This window comes from Schistocerca americana, chromosome 2 (genome assembly GCF_021461395.2).
Source record: "Schistocerca americana isolate TAMUIC-IGC-003095 chromosome 2, iqSchAmer2.1, whole genome shotgun sequence".
Classification (NCBI taxonomy): domain Eukaryota; kingdom Metazoa; phylum Arthropoda; class Insecta; order Orthoptera; family Acrididae; genus Schistocerca; species Schistocerca americana.
In genome coordinates this window covers 1,038,520,543-1,038,540,758 of record NC_060120.1, presented here as the reverse complement: position 1 = coordinate 1,038,540,758, position 20,216 = coordinate 1,038,520,543, and the positions used below count along the sequence as shown (strand labels likewise).

The following is a 20,216-nucleotide window of genomic DNA, read 5'->3' as shown; positions in this document are numbered from 1 at the left end:
CTTACTGTCTCCACACCTTCCACCCAACAGTTTCTGCCCACCTCTATCCTATCACCTCCTCCCAATTCACTCACCCTGCTCCGCTCCTCTTTTCTGTCCCCACCCCCCCATTCCTCCCCCTCTCCAGCCTCACTACACTGCATCTGGAAGCTTTGTCCTTCCATCCTCTGGTTCCAGCATTCTCTGCTTTACAGCGCTCTCCTCTCCCCCCAACTGTACCTTGCTATCCATCTGCTTTCCCTGCCCCACTCCAGACTGCTGCTTCTGTTGAATGCAACAGCTGCAGTCAGCCCAGAGCTACCAGTAATAGTGGTCACATGTGCCTCAGGTACACCCGTTTTTGTGGCTGTGTATGTTTTCTTTTCTGATGAAAGCTTCGCTCTAAAGTGCAATCTATTCTTTTCAAAACTGTTTATATTCCAACCTGGACTTTCCATTGTTTAATTTACTTGTTACCTGAGCCTTTTGGAAACTGCCACGTATGATTAGATTCTGTAAATTAATTTTATCAATCTGCCATTGAAGTACTTGATGGAAGTTTTTTGTTCTTTCTTCCTTACCCTCTCCACACTCATAGATGCCTAATGTAGTCAGGTAACTTGTACTTATTTTCCCATGGATACAAGCCTCTCCCTAATGAAGTAATAGTTTTCAATACTTGATTTTCAACATTTATGAATGAAGATTGTTACCCTAGCTTTTGCCTGCATTTTAAGTGCAACACAGCTGTAAATCATTACATACTCCATAATTATTTCATTCCTTTAAGGTTCTTCTTTGGTTCTGTAATGACTTCAATTAGTATGTTTTTCTCTTTCAATGCTTTTCACACACATAATGCACACAAGCACACCAATAAGATGGATTGTATTTGAATACTAGGTCACACATCACTGTATATATCAAGAAAATTTATTAAAGTTAATGCATACTAATCCATTATTTCTCCATAATGCAACAAAACTGCATGGGGTACCATGCTGGACATAGAAATAAAAAGGAAACTTTCTCAATTTATTAATAGAACAGTCCTTAGAGAAAGAAGACATATTCAAACCACAAATAAAGAATAAGAGTTTTTTGTGTTAAGCATTAAGAAAATGACCTTTTAAAGCACTTAATAAATAAGACAGTACCTTTTTGTTTGCTTCTTCAAGTTGCCTTTCCAAATCTGCTATTCTTTCCTTTAATTCTACTGCTCTATCAGACGTTTCATCAGTAGCAGTACTATTCATAGTTTTCTTAGTACCTCTGACAAGCTGCAATTTCTTGTTTTCAGCAGTAAGCTTTTCATTTTCAGTTTCTAGGGCTTGTGTTCGTGTTCTCAGAATTGCAGCCTCCTGTTCAATTACCTGAAGCTGACGTTTCAGGTCAAGTGTTTGTTGATCTGTACTGCTGTCCAGTGACCTAAAATAAATAACGTTTATATAACCTTGCAATGTCTTGGAAAATATCACAAATTTCTAACTGTTTACTTTATTTAATTGGATAGATAAAAAAATCTATTCACCAAGTGGCGGCAGAACACACACATAAAAGTCTGTTGTGATTGGCAAGCTCTCGGAGCTAGTGGCTCCTTCTTCAGGCAGTAGGGTTGAAGGGGAAGGAAGAAGGGTGAAGGAAAAGGACTGGAGAGGGCTAGGAAAAGGGTTAGATTTCAGGGAAGTCACCCAGAACAATGGGTCAGGGGAGATTTACCACACGGGCCTTCTCATCCCGTACGGTCATCCATAATCGCAGGTCATGGGAGACTTTCCATATGGGATGAGAAGGGCCGTATGGTAAGTCTCACCTGACCCACAGTTCTGGGTGACTTTCCCAAAATCTATCCCTTTTCCTAGGCCTCTCCAGTCCTTTTCCTTCACCCTTCTTCCTTCCCCTTCAACCCTACTGCCTGAAGAAGGAGCCACTGACTCCAAAAGCTTGCCAATCACAACAGTCTTTTATGTGTGTGTTCTGTCACTGCTTGGTGAGTAGATTTTTTATGCATCTATTTGAATAATTTTATCAATAATTAATTGTTTACTTTGTATATTAAAATATTTAATGAAATGAAAAGTGAAACTGATAAAAGAATTCTCTTATTTGTAAAGGATGTAATATTTTAGGTGCTATTGCCACAATTGAAAAATTTTCTCATACACTAATAAGTGTTAAACATACTGAGATCACACTCAGATGTGTGAAGGTTTCTACAATAGCTTTAACACACATACTTTAGAATTAATTAATGTTGTGCAAGATATCAAATGAATCTAATAACATTTTCTGAATTGGGAAATGTCCAGCAAATCATGTGTAGTGGCATGAATGGTAATGTGTCTGTAGAGACTATGGTGAAAGAAGTTACTCATTATCTGTGATACTTATGACTACAGTAAAATGGGCATATGTATTTCAAACATATTATTGGTAGTTCTCATTAATGGGTGAATTCTTAGTGAGATGAAAACTCTCCCATTCACAGTAGCACTTACAGCTACTGGTTTTACAATTACATTTGTCAAGTGGAAACTACAGGTCCACATTCTCAGGAAACCTTAAAGAAAACTTCATGTAAGCTAACAAAAACTGCCTTGTCTTTATTACTCTCCAAAGTTAGAATCAAATCAAAACATTGTAATGATTTCAACATGATTGTACTTACACTGAGTCATCATTTACAGGTAGATTTTTATTATGTTTACTACCCTCAAGGACTGCACTACATAAATGTCACTGATTTTCTGACAGAATAATGTGTACCTTTAATATGCAATAATAGCTTTCAATTAAATACGGTCTTATTTGCAATACATCTCCAATGTAGGACAAATTTTTTTCATATATATGACAAAAAAAACTGTCCAAGTGAACAAGATCCAAGACTATCCAGAAAATATAATGATTGATATGTCTCTGCTGCCTACAAAAATCTTTTTGGTCTGATTTCAAAACTACTATTCTGTGTTTTCAAGTTTTTATGTAGTATAAATACTTTTACAGTGTAATAATAATAGAAATCTGAAGACAATGACTCAAATATTAACAATGAATATAGGTTACAGTTCTCAGCAAAATGAATCAAAATTAATATTTAACATCATAACTGCTGTTATAAAAGAGTGTAAAAGAGTACAACACAACAGTAGGAAAAAAGAAAATTAAAAGAATTCTTGAGAAGATTCAATTAAAAATGTTCACTGCATTACATACTTGCTCTTTTGTATGGTTCCTTTGGAGAATCGTTTCTGTGTTACTGTTAATTCAGCATGAAGTCTCTCACAGTCTCTCTCCTTTTCTATCAGTTTCTTTCGAAGCTCTGACAATTCATCTTCAAGCACCTAAGCATGGGCAAAATCTTTTTTAAGTCAGCAAGGGCATTATCATCATTTCACCAGTTTCTAAGCATATATATACAAAATTTTAGCAAGATGGGTGACTACCCCAATATATTTGCAAACATCTGGGAAACTTACCCTTCCTTTTGAGATCAGATCATAAGTTTAAAAACATGTAGTAAATTTTATGAACGGTCTGATTATTGCCAGATATCCATTTTACAGTTAGGAGAAAATTTTCCAAGTTTTTGCATGGTCCAAGAATGAAAGAGATGAAGTGAAAATCTACAAGAACTGGATAGGTAATTCAGTGATACAGAACATGTACAGTTTTATGAGAAGGGAAAAAGTAAGGGCTAATTTGTGTTAAGGGGAAATATGAGAAATGTATATTTTTTTTTAATACAGTGAATACAGACTCACTACAAGAGCAACGGATTTTAGAAGCATGAATAAATGCTACAATCTCACAGTCGATGGTGATGTGCTTTATGCCATTATTGATTCTCAGCACTTCAAATGTATTAATACAGTGAAATTATTGTCCTCATCATCATCACCGATTTAACATTCACTACTGGATAAAGCCCTCCTCTAGAGTTTTCCAGCTTCACAGACTACAGTTATACACATCCATGTTGTTTCTGAACTTTCTCTACTGCCATCTACCTACTTTCTGTTAGATATTCCTCTTTACATTTCTTGCTACACCTATCATCCATTTATCTGTTCATGCATCCTGCCAACTCTAATTTTGCTTTTACTGTTGTAATAATCAGTGGCAGCTTGTGAGTATACACTCCGGGTGTTCACAAATTTTTAGATTAAGATAAATTTGAGAGCGTGAAATTAATAGCATCTGCTGTATAACAGTTATGCTTATCAACAAGTTTATACAACTACGGCCACTGCCATAATAACAACAACAACAGCAATAACAGTAATAATAATAATAATAATAAGATACATAACTTATCTGGCAAAAGAAAGAATTGTTTTTGTGGAATTTTGTTGTTTTGCACATAATTAAGTACAGTTTATGGCAATAACAAAAAATTGTGTAAGTTTGAGTAATTCCACATTTTTGCGTAAGTGGGAGTTTTCATGCTTTTTGCCAAATGTATAAGATCCTAATATATGTATGTACAAGATCCTCCCTAACAGATGTATTAGTTCACAAATTTACTTCCAGGCTGAAAACCAGGTATTCTTACGCTGCGCCCACACAACAACGTGTGCTAACTGTATAGTTCCTTGTTAAATGTTCGATTGTAGTAATGCTTATTTGATTTTGTCACTCTCTCAATCAAGGATCTCTTCTCAGAGGCCCTAGTTCCTTTTATATATGAAGTTTCAGCACACCACAGATAAATCTGACTCACTACAAGAGCAACAGATTTTAGAAGCATGAATAAATGCTACAATCTCACAGTCGACGGTGATGTGCTTTATGCCATTATTGATTCTCAGCACTTCAAATGTATTACTGCATGATTAAATCATAACTTGACCCATAAGACAATTATGTTACATGAGTTGCACATGCGCAAAAGCTCCTTAAAATGTAAACGACTGAAGGTGTGCTCACGACCCTGACACCAAGCTTCATGGAGTTGAGAGGAACAGTAGTGTGATAGGTGTAAGTGTTGTATCTTTCAGATAGCAGCATCTGTGTTATGTTTAATGGAAATCAAAGAAAAATAACAAATAAATCTGCAAGGCATCAAAAGTTAGGGTGTTCACATGCTCTATTGCTCTTACACAACAGCCACCAATGCTCATAATAATTTCTTACATCACTGTCTGATTCCTGATCAGTTTCGTTTCTTATCTTCCCTAGTAATCCACAATATACACTTCTCCATTGCTCGGTGAGAACCCTATTTTTCACTGCCATAAGTCAAAACTGATAATGCACACGGATTGTAAATTTTCCTGTTCAGACACAATGGAAGATTGGTTTTGAAAACTCTTGGAGATAAAATGGAATTTCACTGTTATCTTCAGAGTTGCTGCGCATAAAAATTTATCAACTTCTTCTATGACTTCAGTGTTTACTCTACTATTTCCATTTTTTCCCTCATTGCACAATATTTTCATTTTAGTGTACACTCCTGGAAATGGAAAAAAGAACACATTGACACCGGTGTGTCAGACCCACCATACTTGCTCCGGACACTGCGAGAGGGCTGTACAAGCAATGATCACACGCACGGCACAGCGGACACACCAGGAACCGCGGTGTTGGCCGTCGAATGGCGCTAGCTGCGCAGCATTTGTGCACCGCCGCCGTCAGTGTCAGCCAGTTTGCCGTGGCATACGGAGCTCCATCCCAGTCTTTAACACTGGTAGCATGCCGCGACAGCGTGGACGTGAACCGTATGTGCAGTTGACGGACTTTGAGCGAGGGAGTATAGTGGGCATGCGGGAGGCCGGGTGGACGTACTGCCGAATTGCTCAACACGTGGGGCGTGAGGTCTCCACAGTACATCGATGTTGTTTCCAGTGGTCGGCGGAAGGTGCACGTGCCCGTCGACCTGGGACCGGACCGCAGCGACGCATGGATGCACGCCAAGACTGTAGGATCCTACACAGTGCCGTAGGGGACCGCACCGCCACTTCCCAGCAAATTAGGGACACTGTTGCTCCTGGGGTATCGGCGAGGACCATTCGCAACCGTCTCCATGAAGCTGGGCTACGGTCCCGCACACCGTTAGGCCGTCTTTCGCTCACGCCCCAACATCGTGCAGCCCGCCTCCAGTGGTGTCGCGACAGGCGTGAATGGAGGGACGAATGGAGACGTGTCGTCTTCAGCGATGAGAGTCGCTTCTGCCTTGGTGCCAATGATGGTCGTATGCGTGTTTGGCGCCGTGCAGGTGAGCGCCACAATCAGGACTGCATACGACCGAGGCACACAGGGCCAACACCCGGCATCATGGTGTGGGGAGCGATCTCCTACACTGGCCGTACACCACTGGTGATCGTCGAGGGGACACTGAATAGTGCACGGTACATCCAAACCGTCATCGAACCCATCGTTCTACCATTCCTAGACCGGCAAGGGAACTTGCTGTTCCAACAGGACAATGCACGTCCGCATGTATCCCGTGCCACCCAACGTGCTCTAGAAGGTGTAAGTCAACTACCCTGGCCAGCAAGATCTCCGGATCTGTCCCCCATTGAGCATGTTTGGGACTGGATGAAGCGTCGTCTCACGCGGTCTGCACGTCCAGCACGAACGCTGGTCCAACTGAGGCGCCAGGTGGAAATGGCATGGCAAGCCGTTCCACAGGACTACATCCAGCATCTCTACGATCGTCTCCATGGGAGAATAGCAGCCTGCATTGCTGCGAAAGGTGGATATACACTGTACTAGTGCCGACATTGTGCATGCTCTGTTGCCTGTGTCTATGTGCCTGTGGTTCTGTCAGTGTGATCATGTGATGTATCTGACCCCAGGAATGTGTCAATAAAGTTTCCCCTTCCTGGGACAATGAATTCACGGTGTTCTTATTTCAATTTCCAGGAGTGTATTTTATGCTCAGGCTTACTTTCTGACTGCTTTAAGTTTTCCAATTAGTTATTGAAGTTTAAATGCAGCAGGTGAAATGTATAATGTCACAAGCAGAACAACAATGGTCTATTAATGTATATGTTTTTTTTTTTTTCGTTTTTCTATTTTAAGACTCTAAAAAGATCCTCTACAGCTGCTGAGAATAAAGGAAGGAAGATTAAGAGATTGATGCCTTGTCAACAGCAAGGGATGGTGCTCACAGTAGTTTTCATGAAAAGGAATCCTCTTGCCTGACTATCACTTCAATTCTGAATTTCTTATTATCTAGAAGAAGTCTAACTGAAGCTGCAACATCACCATATAAACTCCTCAGTACATTAACACAGAGAAAATCAATGTCTTACATATCTAGAGCCGTTAGAAGAAATTTTGTTGAAACTGAATCAAAAGCTTCCTCAAAATGTATTACATCTACATCTGCATCTACATCAGTATTTCACAATCCATCTGATGGTGCATGGCAGACAGAACCCCATACCAATATAAGTCATTTCCTTTCCTGTTCCTCTCACAAACAGAATGAGGAAAAATAACTGTCTATATGCCTCCATATGTTTGTGGTCCTTAAGTATAAAATATGTTGGAGGCAACAGAATTGTTCTACAGTCAGCTTCAAATTACAGTTCTCTAAATTTTCTCAATAGTGTTCCTCAAAAAGAATGTCACCTTCCCACCAGGTATTCCCATCTGAGTTCCCAAAGTGTCTCCATAACACTTATGTGTTTTTCAAACCTACCAGTAATAAATCCAGCAGCCCATCTCTGAATTGCTTTGATGTCTTCCTTTAATCCCATCTGGTGCAGATCCCAAACACTCAAGTAATCAAGAATAGGTAACAATAGCATCCTATATGAGGTTTCCTTTACAGATGAACCACACTTTCCTATGATTCTCCCATTAAACTGAAGTCAACCATTCTTCTTTTTTTCTACATTTAGAGTTAGTTGCCATTCATCACACCAACTAGAAATTTTGCCCAAGTCATCTTGTATCCTCTTACAGTCACTCAACTTCAACAGCTTACTGTACACCACATCATCAACAGCAAACAATGACAGACTGCTGTCACGAAATCATTTATGTACACAGAAAGTAATAATAGTGCTGTCACACTTCCCTGGAGTACTGACAATACCATTGTCTCTGATGAACACTCACTGTCAAGGACAAGTTACTGGGTTCTTTAACTTAAGAAGTCTTTGAGCAACTCACATATCTGTGAACTTATTCCATATGCTCATACCTCCTTTAACAGCCTGCAATGGAGCACAGTGTTAAAAACTTCCCAGACATCTAGAAATATGGAATCTGTCTCTTGGCCTTCATCCATAGTTCACAGTATATCATGCAAGAAAAGGGAAAGCTGAGTTTTGCACAAACGGTGCTTTCTAAAACCACGCAGATTTGTGGACATAAGCTTCTCAGTCCCAAGAAAGTTTTGTTATGTTCAAACAGAGAATATGTTCCAGGATACTGCAGCAAACCAGTGTTATGGATATTGGTCTGTAATTTTGCAGGTCCATTCTTTTTCCCCTTCTTATACACAGAAGTCACTTGAGCTTTTTTCCAGTCACTTGGTACTTTGCTCTGGGTGAGAGATTCACGATAGAGGCAAGCTAAGTAAGGGATCAGTGCCACAGATTACTCTTTGAAAAACCAAACTGGGATTCCATCCATACCTGATGACTTACTTGATTTCAATTCCTTCAGCTGTTTCTCTGTCAGGGATGCTTACTATCATGTCGTCCATATGGGAGTCTGTTCGATGGTCCAACAATGGTATGTTTGTATGATTCACCTACATGAACAATTTCTTGAATGTGACATTTGAAATTTTGGCTTTCATTTTGCTATCTTCAACTGTCACATGAGACTGGTCAACAAGAGACTGGACGGAAGCCTTAGACTCACTTAGCGATTTTACATGGGACCAGAATTTTCTCACATTCTCTGCCAGATCTTTTGCTAAATTGCAATGCTTCTCACACAGATCTTTTCACAGACACATGAATCTCTACTAAATTTTGCTCATCATCATTTACATGTTCTCTTTTGAACTGAGAGTGCAACAGCCTCCGCTTCCTCAGAAGCTTCCAAATGTTGTAATTAAACCATGGTGGGTCTTTTCCATCCTTAATCCATTTACTAGGCACATAATTCTCCAGACCATGATTTGCAAATCTGCTTAAACTTTGCCAATAATTCCTCTATGTCCATTGGAACTAAGTGATGTCAATTTACTGTCTAAGTGGGGTGCTTACAACTGCATATCTGATCTGTCTAGCAGAAATACTCTCCTAGCCTCCTTAACTGATTTAATAACTTTTTTAAGCACAGTTGCTATAATGACATTATGATCACTAATCCTCATTTCTATACTGACATTGCTGATAAGGTCCAGCCTACTTGTAACCAGAATGTCTAAGATATTTCTGTTGCATGTGGGCTGCCAAACTAGTTTTTCAAGACAGCTTTCAGAAAATGTGTTCAAAAGTATTCACTTAACTGTCTGTCTGTACCTCCAGCAATGAATTCATAGACAATCCAGACTATATTTGGTAGGTTAAAGTTGCCTCCAATTAGTATTGCACTATCTGAGAATTTACGCTACTGACTGTAGACTTTCTTTGAATGACACTAGAACTGTCGCAGCAGAATTGGGAGGGCAGTAAAAACAGCCAACAATTAACTTGGTTTCAGCTAGACCTGTTATATGCAACCAGGTAACTTCACTGTCACAGAACTTCAACCTCAATAGAGAAAATATTATTGTCAACTGCAATGAACACTCCCCCTCCTATGGCCTCTAATCTGTCTTCACCATACGCGTTCTGTTACTCACTAAATATCTCAGAACCTTCCACTTTGGGCTTCAGCCAGCTCTCAATCCCAAGAATAATTTCAGTGCAAATCCTAGCTAAAGTGGAAACTCATGTTCATTGCTCTAGTCTAGTCTATAATTTCATTCATCACTTGCTAATTGCCCATTGTGTAATGTCCAATTCTAAAAGTCAACTAGTAACTTTGCCTGATTAAAATCAATTTTTTCCATGCAGTTTTTGATAGTAGTAGTAGTAGTAGTAGTAGTAGCAGAAGTAACACTAATCTGTAGACTGCTTTTACAAGGATATTGGACATGTCTTTGTATTACAACTTAAGACAATAAAAACAACACAATTCATATATACAGGTCTAGTTTGACAAGGATGGGGCAGGTAGTCAGCCACGGCCTCATGTAGGAAACATACTGGCATTATCCTGAAGTAACTTACAGAACCCAAAAGAAACCTAAATCAAGATGGCCGGATGAAGACTGGAGTCTCTACCCTCCCAAATACAAGTTTTTTTAAACAGTGCTACCTCATTTGGTTTATCCCTAGTATACAATACCATTTTATAAAGAAGTTATTTAACAATATAAATAACTAGTGTTACATTGTCCATTCATTTCTCGCTCCCAGTGACTACACACATTACATGTACATTGTTTCATAATACACATACACAATCAGCTGATGTCAGGATCATTGCTACAATGCCCGGTTTCCATTATGTGTACCACAAATTCCCATTCACTAGCCTGACAAACTGTGTAGTGTCCCCCTATAATGAGTGTGATGTTGAGCTCACAAAGAGAATGTGTTAGTATTATACACTGCATAGCTTTGGGAGAATGTTTTCCCAGGAAAGAAAAAAGAAGAAAAAACAATGTGTGAAAGTGTTATGTGAAATGAAATTGCTAGCATTGTTATTATTATTTATACATGTCACATTCTTTACCATACCCCTACTCTGTGTTATCTAAGTCACCCCTCAATACATGTCACATTCTTTACCATACCCCTACTCTGTGTTATCTAAGTCACCCCTCAATGTATAGAAGATACTGCTTAATACAGGATGTTCCAATGCTGCTCCATCAGGCATAAGCACGTGCGAGCACCCTTCAACTTGCACATGAGCAGGTGGAGCCCTTGTAGGCAATCCACCAGACGGCCTGACTTCATGTGTTTTGCGCATGCAAGACCTGCTTGGTCCCCCCTGGCCGCATAACCTTGGTAAGTGGACTATGATCGTGTGTGCTACAGCCTGGCTCCAAGACTGTCTGTGTTTGCCAACCTCCGCCCACCTTGTGCCCATGACTGTCTTTTACTCTCGGGTGAGGGTGCGCAGGGAGGCGGTTGGGATTGGATTGGGGGGGGTGGGGGGGGGGGGGGAGGGGGTGTTCGCAAGCTGGAATGGCCTGGATTAACAGATACTTTTTAACTTCTTTTTTATATAGTTTTTTTAATAAAAATTTCAGTGAAATCTTCTACATTATGGAGAGGAAGTTGATTGACTACAGTTTTTACATTTTTTATGGGTAGGATACGTAATACAATGATACACAGCATTTACAAGTTTAAAAGATGGATAAAATAAAAAAAAATAAAAACTTAACTAGATGAAATATTAGAAATTTAACTACAAAATTTTACTGAAATTAAACATATACAGTGAGGACAGCTCAAATATCCAGAGAAAGTCACTGGGAAAACAGAGGATGAGAAGAAAGGACAAAAGGAGAAGTTACATAATTTGAATACTTGGAGTCAGGAAAGTAAATTCTGTTTTATATTTGTATCAGATAGATCATGATTTTGCCACTATATAGAGACCTAATAGCAGTCTGTGTAAAGTTAAAATGATTTGTTGGAGTCTAACAATGACTGAGTACTAGTGGAGGAGGATCAATTCTTTTTTCAAAATAGCTGTGTTTCACCAAACATACATATATCAAGCAATCTAGAAGTAATTACCATAATTATCAGTTTGAGTAAACTGAAGCTAGTCATAATTTGTTGTCATCACAGAACATGCAGCAAGGGTAGCTCCTGTTTATTAATGTATACCTTCATTCGCTCAACATCGCTGAAGCCACTACTTCATGATGGGACTGACAGAACACAATGTGTGACTGACTGAATGAATGATAATGAAAATGGATGAAAAAGAAGAATCTCCTTTGTTGGTTATTTAATTCTTCTATTTTTGTCTTTCCATTCTCTTGTGATTTTATTGGTCTTATTATCAAACATTTCCCTCATTTTCTGTATATTTCACTGCTACCTCTATTAGCCACTGAAAAAACTGTTTTCTTTGCTACATACATAGCTTTTATTACTTGTTTTCTTCCCACAAATCTCTTTGATTGTTTTACGAGACAAGATGGCGGCTAGTGTTAAAGTAAATCGCGTATCTCCGCAAAAAAAAGTAAAATTCGATGGAAAAAAGAAATTGTGTATGAGTTGTAAGGACGAGATATCAAAGCTAAATGAACGTATAAAAAGTCTACAATTCATAATCGGTACTCTAAAACAGGATATAAAAGAACTTCAATCGGGAAAATACGGGAAGCAAGAAGACTCGGCCTCCACAGGAAAATGGGAATCAGTGACCGAAGAAAACTCTATCCAGGAAGATAAATCTCAAAGAAGCAGTGTAACTTTAATACAAAAAAACAGTGTGCAAAAATCGAGTGTAGTAAATCATGGAATACAGCCATCTGAAGAAAAACTGTTGCAAGGAACTGAAAGTAAACAAAAACGTGTGCAAACAAACAACTATAGCATGGTAGCGGAGAAGCATGAAAACAGATCAAACTTTCCTCGAAATCGCGAACTTCCAAACATACCGGTAGTGAAAAGTAAACTGTCAAATTCTCAAAGAAAGTTATTGACTGATTCTAATATCGTGTGCAAAAACAGATTCAGTGTGCTATCAGAAAAAACGAACAGACAAAGTGAAGCAGATATACAAACGAAAGTTTCGGAACCGAAAACAACAAACGAAAACAGTCAACGTAAAAAACAAGATGCTGGCATTATTTATTTATTTTCTGATAGTCATGGAAAAGGACTGGCAAAGATCATGAACGAAAAACTAATAAATGAAAGTGTTATTGGATTTGTGAAGCCAGGTGCTCCACTGCGAGAAGTTACTCAGCATATTGACACACACAGTAACCATGGAAGTTGTAACTCTTGCATTATTTTAGCTGGCGCAAACGATGTCTACAAGAACGAGGCAAAATTCGCTTTGCGATCTTTAAGGGAAACATTGGCAAAAGTTATGGACATGAAAGTTTTCGTAATAAGCATCCCTATGAGACATGATCTCATCAAAACATCGTGTGTGAATGCAGAAATCGAAGCAACCAACCGAAAGTTCGAGAAAATATGTAAGCTCTTCAGCAATGTGACATATATTAATGCAGACAGTCAAAAAAGAGAGAATTTCACTACCCATGGATTGCACAGAAACACGAAAGGGAAAGTAGCACTGTGCGATGCAATCATGGAACAATTAAACCGAAATCAGCCAGGCTTAGTGCAGCCTCCAATTGCAGCAGCAGCAGCAACGGAATCACCAATTTCAAATAAAGAGAATATCACTCCAATGACTTCAGGAAGTGTTGAAGCGGCAAGAAGAGGATCCCCATCTAGCCTGGTTGCGGTTCCTCAAATTACAACTCCAAAAATTACAGCAGAAATGCCATCACACTACAAGTCAACTCGCCCAACACGAAACAGGAAAGAACCACAACGTTTTTTATGGCAAGTGATTCCAGAGAAATGTTGATTTCATCTTCTAAAACATCGCTCTGGAAAGAAAACTTCAATTGTAAAAGTGTTAAAAATGATATGTCATGTGCAGCTGTCGAACATAAGGTAGGCCAAAACAACCTAGTAAATAAGTCATCGTCGAAATTTATGCTCCTGCACCAAAATGTACAATCCTTATCAAATAAAGTTAGTGAGATAGAAATATTGTTAGCAGATGAACTAAAAGAAGTGTCTGTTATATGTGTTAGTGAGCACTGGTTATCCGAAAATATGTTACATCACACAAGGATAGAGGGCTTTACCCTTTCATCTTTTTTTTGTAGGAAAACCTCCATGCATGGAGGAACATGCATATATGTTAGAGAGGACGTCAAACACGAAAATTTAAAGTTCACTAACCAGCTAGGGGAAGAGCAAAACTTCGAAATTTCTGCTACAGAACTGACAAATTTAAATATAATTGTTATTTGCATATATAGAAGCCCAGATGGAAACGTAACTACTTTCATTGAAAATCTTGAGAAGGCACTTAACAGTATAAAAATAGTTAGTAAAACAACCATCATATGTGGTGATTTTAATATAGATTTCAACAAGAACTCAAAAGACAGATTAAACCTTGAGGCCTTATTAAAAACCTACAACATACATACAACTATCAAATCCCCCACCAGAGTCACCAAATCGTCAAGCAGTGCTATAGATCAGATACTAATAAATACAGATAAATATTTATACAAATCTGGAAATATGAATACAGGTTTCAGTGATCATTATGCACAGTTTATTGAATTCCCAGTAGACACTGCAGGAAATACTGAACAACAAATGACAAGAAAAGGTAGAAATTTTAACAAGCACAACCTAGAACACTTAAAGCACTTACTGAAAAAAGAAACATGGAATGATATAGGCAACTATGAGGACACATGTAAAAAGTTTGACATGTTCATGGAAATATTCTCCCATTATTTCAATATTTCTTTTCCAGTTAAAAACCAAACATTAAAAACTAAAAAAAGAAATGTTACATGGCTGACGAAAGGCATTAAAATATCATGTGCTGAAAAGAGGAGACTTTATGAAATCTCAAAAACACAAAATGTTACAGAAGAATTTCTGGTGCATTTCAAGAATTATAAGAGAGTGCTTCACAAAGTCATAAAAGAATCTAAAAAAACAACAAATGATCACCATATAAAAATGGCCAGGAACAAAATGAAAGCCATGTGGAAGATAGTCAGAGAACAAGTAGGAAACGAGACCTCCCAAAATGTAAATCTCCAGGTAATCCAAGATGGCAAAAAAATTACAAATCCAGAAGAAGTAGCCAATGCTTTTAATACATACTTTGCAAATATTAGTGAAAAATTACTATCTGACATAAAATCTTCAAATAAAAATCCTGCTACAACACCATCCATTCAAAATAGAAACTGCAACTCCCTATTTCTTACTCCAACCAACCCTAAGGAAATTATACTATCAATAAGAGAGTTAAAAACAAAATTTTCAACAGGTGTGGATGAGATTCCAGATTATGTCATTAAAAATGTGGGGGACCTCATTGCAATACCATTAGCCCACATTTTCAACAGTTCATTAACAAATGGAGTCTTTCCTTCCTGCTTAAAGACAGTGAAACTAAAACCACTGTTCAAAAAGGGTAAGAAAGAAGACATAGCCAATTATAGACCTATTGCCTTGCTATCTACATTTTCTAAAATACTAGAAAAAATTTTTCATAAGAGGTTGCTAGATTTTCTAGAAAAGTGCAAAATATTATCCACAACCCAACATGGCTTCCGGAAAGGCCGATCAACAGAAACAGCAATATATGAATTTCTGGGTGAAGTACTCGAAAAAATTGATAGTGGACAAAAAGTAACTGGCATATGCCTTGATCTGTCTAAAGCTTTTGACATCATAGACCACACTCTATTGCTGCAGAAGCTTGAAAGAATTGGTATAAGAGGTATGCCTAACAGCTGGCTTAGATCATATCTTACTGACCGCAAGCAAGTAGTAGAAATACATTTTCACAAAGAAAATAAATCATCAAGACACTATTCTGATTATAAAGCAGTAAAATATGGAGTACCGCAGGGCTCGGTACTGGGCCCTATCATATTTTTGCTATATATAAATGACCTAACATCAGCCAACCAGTACCATAGCACTATCCAGTTTGCAGATGACACAAGCATATTAGTCAGCGGGAAGACTGCAGAGATACTACAGACAAGACTGTCTGAAGCATTAACAAATGTTGTAAACTGGTTCAACCAAACCAAACTAATAATAAATAAAAGCAAAACAGTAGCATTAAATTTTCATAATATCAAGAGAAACATTGAAGAGGATATAAGAATTCAGATGTCAGACACGGATATTGCAAGTGTGCCTAATACAAAATTTCTGGGGGTCTGGCTACAGGATAATCTTAGATGGGAAACTCACATTGACAACATATTAAAGAAGCTAAGTACCATGTGTTATTTAATGAGAGTGCTAGAAAACTGCTGTCATAAGGACTGTCTAATGACAGTTTACTATTCTAATATACATTCTGTCCTAAAATATGGGATCACTTTTTGGGGTAACTCGCCATCCTGCCTAAAACTCTTCAGGATGCAAAAGAGAATAGTGAGAATCATGGCTGGAATAAAAAGGAACAAACCATGTAGACCATTATTTAAAAGGATGGGGATTCTTCCCCTTCCATGTATTTTCCTATTTGAAAGTGCAATGTTTATAAAGAAATATACAATAACAAATCCTAGTATCCTCCCCAAAAATGAAAATGTCCACCATCATAATACAAGACAGAAAACTGACTTTCATGTACTCCATACAAAAACCAGTTTGTGCCAAAAAGGAACATTACACCATGGAAAAATTATCTACAATAAATTGCCAAGAGAAATTAAAGTAATGACAGATGTAAAAAATTTTAAAGCAGCATTAAAAGAATATCTGTTGACACATTGCTTTTATAGTGTGGAAGAGTTCCTCCAAAATCCTCGAGAGTCTAAGTGATGATTATGCAAATACTGTAACCATTAATATTGGCCTATAAATACATTCAGATGTAATTCTCAAGTTTATAATGGGGTTCAAGTATAAGTTGTATAGCGACTTGCCCAGTATATGAAGTAAAATTCTGTGAATGTAATTCTCTAGTGTACATGTCAGTTCATAGTGTAGAAGAGTTCCTCAAAAATCCGTAGAGCTTAAGTGAGGATCATGCAAATACTTTAATCGTTAATATTGGCTTATACATGTATTCAGTTGTAAACTTCAAGCTTCTAATGTGGTTTAATTATAACTCACACATTGACTTGCCCAGTATATGAAGTGCTGTAAAATTTTGTGAACATAATTTTCTAGTTCCTAAAGTGTTTTAATTATAAGATATACTTTGACCTGTCCAATATCTGATGTGCTGTACTGTACATGTAAGATTTACTGGACCAATAAATACAATACAATACAATACAATACAATGTGCATTACCTTTGGAAGTGCTATGCATTTACTATGATTCTCTACTTCTCATACCACTTGTCATATGATATTTCCACTCTGACTATCCCTATGACTCCTACTACATCATAAGACTGCTGTAAACAACAATGTCATATTCATGCATGAAAATAATGCCTAATGTACTGTCTTCCCATTGCTGTTGTATCTGAAATCAAACATGATAATCTTCTGTGTACATTGTGTTTTATTCTATATTGGCATGCTGTCAATTAATAAAATGATGGAAAGAAATATATGATTTCAGGCTAGTCTCTTTCTTTCTTTATTTCTTTCAGCCACCTTTTATTCCATACATTTTCATTTTCCTCTGCTTCTTCTGGCCTCTTAATAGTTTTTGCTAGTCTCACCTTTTTGTTGTCTCAATTGATAACTGCACATTAATTACATTTACCTTTCCTGTTGGGCTTCACATTAGGACTCTCTCTCTCCTCTCCCACCTCAATCTCTTTCCTTATGGCATCCCTGATACTAAACTGTGCAACTGAATTCTTTGAGTATAAAATTGTAACTGATGACTAGTGATGCATTTTACAAATTATGAGAAAGTAAAATTTCAGGTGAATAGAAAGTATATGAGGGCATGCTGAAAAGTAATGCCTCCAGTTTTTTATTCTGTTCTCAATGTTGGTTGAGGTATTACATTTCACACCTATTACTCAGTCGACTTTCCCACTTTGCTGATGCAAGACGCAATCCCTTGCTGCTAGAGAGCTCTGAACTGTATCATGTAACAAGGCAGTGGGTAGCGTAACTATCTCGGAGCATGAGAAAAAGCATACTGTAATCGAGTTTCTGAAAGCTTGAATTCAAACAGTTCATCCACACATGTTGCACCCTCTCCTTGGCATGACATTGCCAGACCACACATGAGTGCTGTGACATCTGTAACAATGCGACGCATTGGGTTGATTGTCATAGGTCATCCTCCATACAGTCCCAGCTTGGGCCCATCTGATTTTCATTGTTTCCCAAATCTTATAGAACATCTTTGAGGAATTTACTTTGATATTGATAAAGCAGTGCAAGCAGAGGTGAGGTTGTGGCGTCTTCAACGAAGTCAAGCATTCAACAATGGAAGTATTTACAAATTGGTCTCCTGTGGGAGAAATATATTTTTTGCCAGGATGACTATGTTGAGAAACAAGTATGTAGACATGAAAAATAAAGATGTAGAATGTTAATAAATTTGTTTTATTTCAAAAGTTTTAAGGGTTTTTAAAATAAAAGATTTGGAGGCACTACTTTTCAGTATGTCATTGTAAAATCCTTAAATAATGCCTTGCGTCAGTTATTACTTGACTGGAATTTAAGAGAATTGTCATTCAAGCTAGGATTGACAATTCCAACTTCAGTGCTGCGATTTGTAGTGTCCATCAAAGCATTTCAGTAACAACACATTCGATTAGAACCTTCATCAATTTCATTAAATTGGAACAGATGGTTTCACTATACCTTGTAACACAGTTGGTAACTCCTCAATCATAAACAAAGATAAAATATGCATAGTCCCCTAAATGTTGCTCCAGCCTCAATGTCTTGTATATAATGAACAAGAGGATACATTATCACTCACATTATAAAACAGGTTATGTGGTGAACATGAGAAACTACAAGTACTGAGAGTCTGAGTGTTCAAATATCTTTTGAATTTGCATGCATAAATTCTTCTCTGCTTCAAATAAGAGCAATTTTTCTTTTGTCTGTTCACTGCACATGTGTGTGGTGGTCTGTAGTCTCACACATTACTTATATTCCATGTAGTATTTTCCGTTGTAATAATGAGTGTTTTATCAGCTACATAGCTTCCAAAGTACAAAGCTTTATGAAACAAATATAACTGTGTGGCAATTAGGATACATTTTTCCTATTGTCTATTTTATCCTACAGAACAAAAATTAAGTGAGTGTAAAATCTTACACAATTATTTATAATGATTTAAAGAAAATATAAATTTGTCTACCTTAATTTTCTGTTCGTACAGTACATCACTTCCCTTAGCAGGTTCTGGTGTTGTAATGGCAGCTGCACTTTTACGTGTTGTTTTGGCTGTTAATTTGTCCTGTAGGTCTTTAACTTTCTTCTTTAATGTTTCTCCTTCTTTCTCAAGTTCTTCAACCTTTCTCCGTAAAACAGCAGCTTCCTGTATAAAAAAAGATATGATTTTAAAAATATAACTTTTTACTAATTAAGTAAGTTATGAACAGCTGAACTATTTCTTAATTTTCAACTACATAATTTCTTGGTATATATGGTATGGAAAGTTGTGACAGAATTTTAAAAAATTAGGAATAAAGGTAACAAAGCTCCAAGCAGTAGAGCTATCGAGTCATTGACACACACACACACACACACACACACACACACACACACACACAAACACACACACACAGCCACAATATGCTGACTGAATTTTAATGGCCTGGTGCTTCTTGTTGGAAGATTCAAGTGGCGTCATTGAGACATTTCTGCTGGTGGCTCAGAAAACCAACGCGAGAGCTGACTTGGCACCCAAAGTTGAGACAAATATGAGCCACTCCAGCAGAAGGGTTAGTCATAAGCTCATGTCTGCATGATAGTTTTGCAGCTAAGTTGTTAAACTATACTTGGTCATGCATCTTGCTTCCATCCGCAGTCAGTTTCCTCCATTTGCTGCGATCGTCAGCAAGTTGCTCCCACTTGTCACTGTCAACATCAAATGTGCACACATCATGCTTGATACAATCCCTAAAGTATAGTGAAGGTCTTCCATGAGGTCTCTTGACTCCTGCTATTTCACTGAGTAACGTGCACCGGGGCAGATGGGAGTGGTCCATATGATGCAGATGTCCTAACCACCACAGGTGACGTTGCTTGAGCATGGCAGTGATACTCTGTTGTTTTGCAGTTTTCAGAACCATATCATTTGTCACATGATCCTTCCATAATATTCCCAAGATACTTGTAAGCGCTGCAGCTGAAAGGTGTTGAGCTTCCATTCCTGTTTGCCATACGAGTTCAAGTCTCAGCTCCATACACAAGAGTACTCAGCACACATGATCGATACACAAGTAATTTTGGTGACAATGTAAGATGTTTGTTGACCCATACTTGTGTGTGGAACTTTCCAAAAGTGCTGGCAGTCTTTCCTATTCATGCATTTATCTTGTCATCCAGGGAGAGATCTTCTGT

General features: G+C 37.8%; 1 protein-coding gene across 2 annotated transcripts in view; it reads right to left on the bottom strand.

The window, feature by feature from the left end:
• The window catches only part of LOC124596433 (COP1-interactive protein 1), a 398,432-nt gene that overhangs the window by 124,013 nt on the left and 254,203 nt on the right, over positions 1-20,216 (bottom strand). For both annotated transcript variants that reach the window (XM_047135568.1, XM_047135569.1), the window contains exons 15-17: positions 19,009-19,188; positions 3,196-3,323; positions 1,137-1,407 (exon numbers count right to left, since the gene is read on the bottom strand). In XM_047135568.1, the coding sequence (XP_046991524.1) occupies positions 1,137-1,407; positions 3,196-3,323; positions 19,009-19,188 (579 nt within the window). The remainder of the gene's footprint in view (positions 1-1,136; positions 1,408-3,195; positions 3,324-19,008; positions 19,189-20,216) is intronic.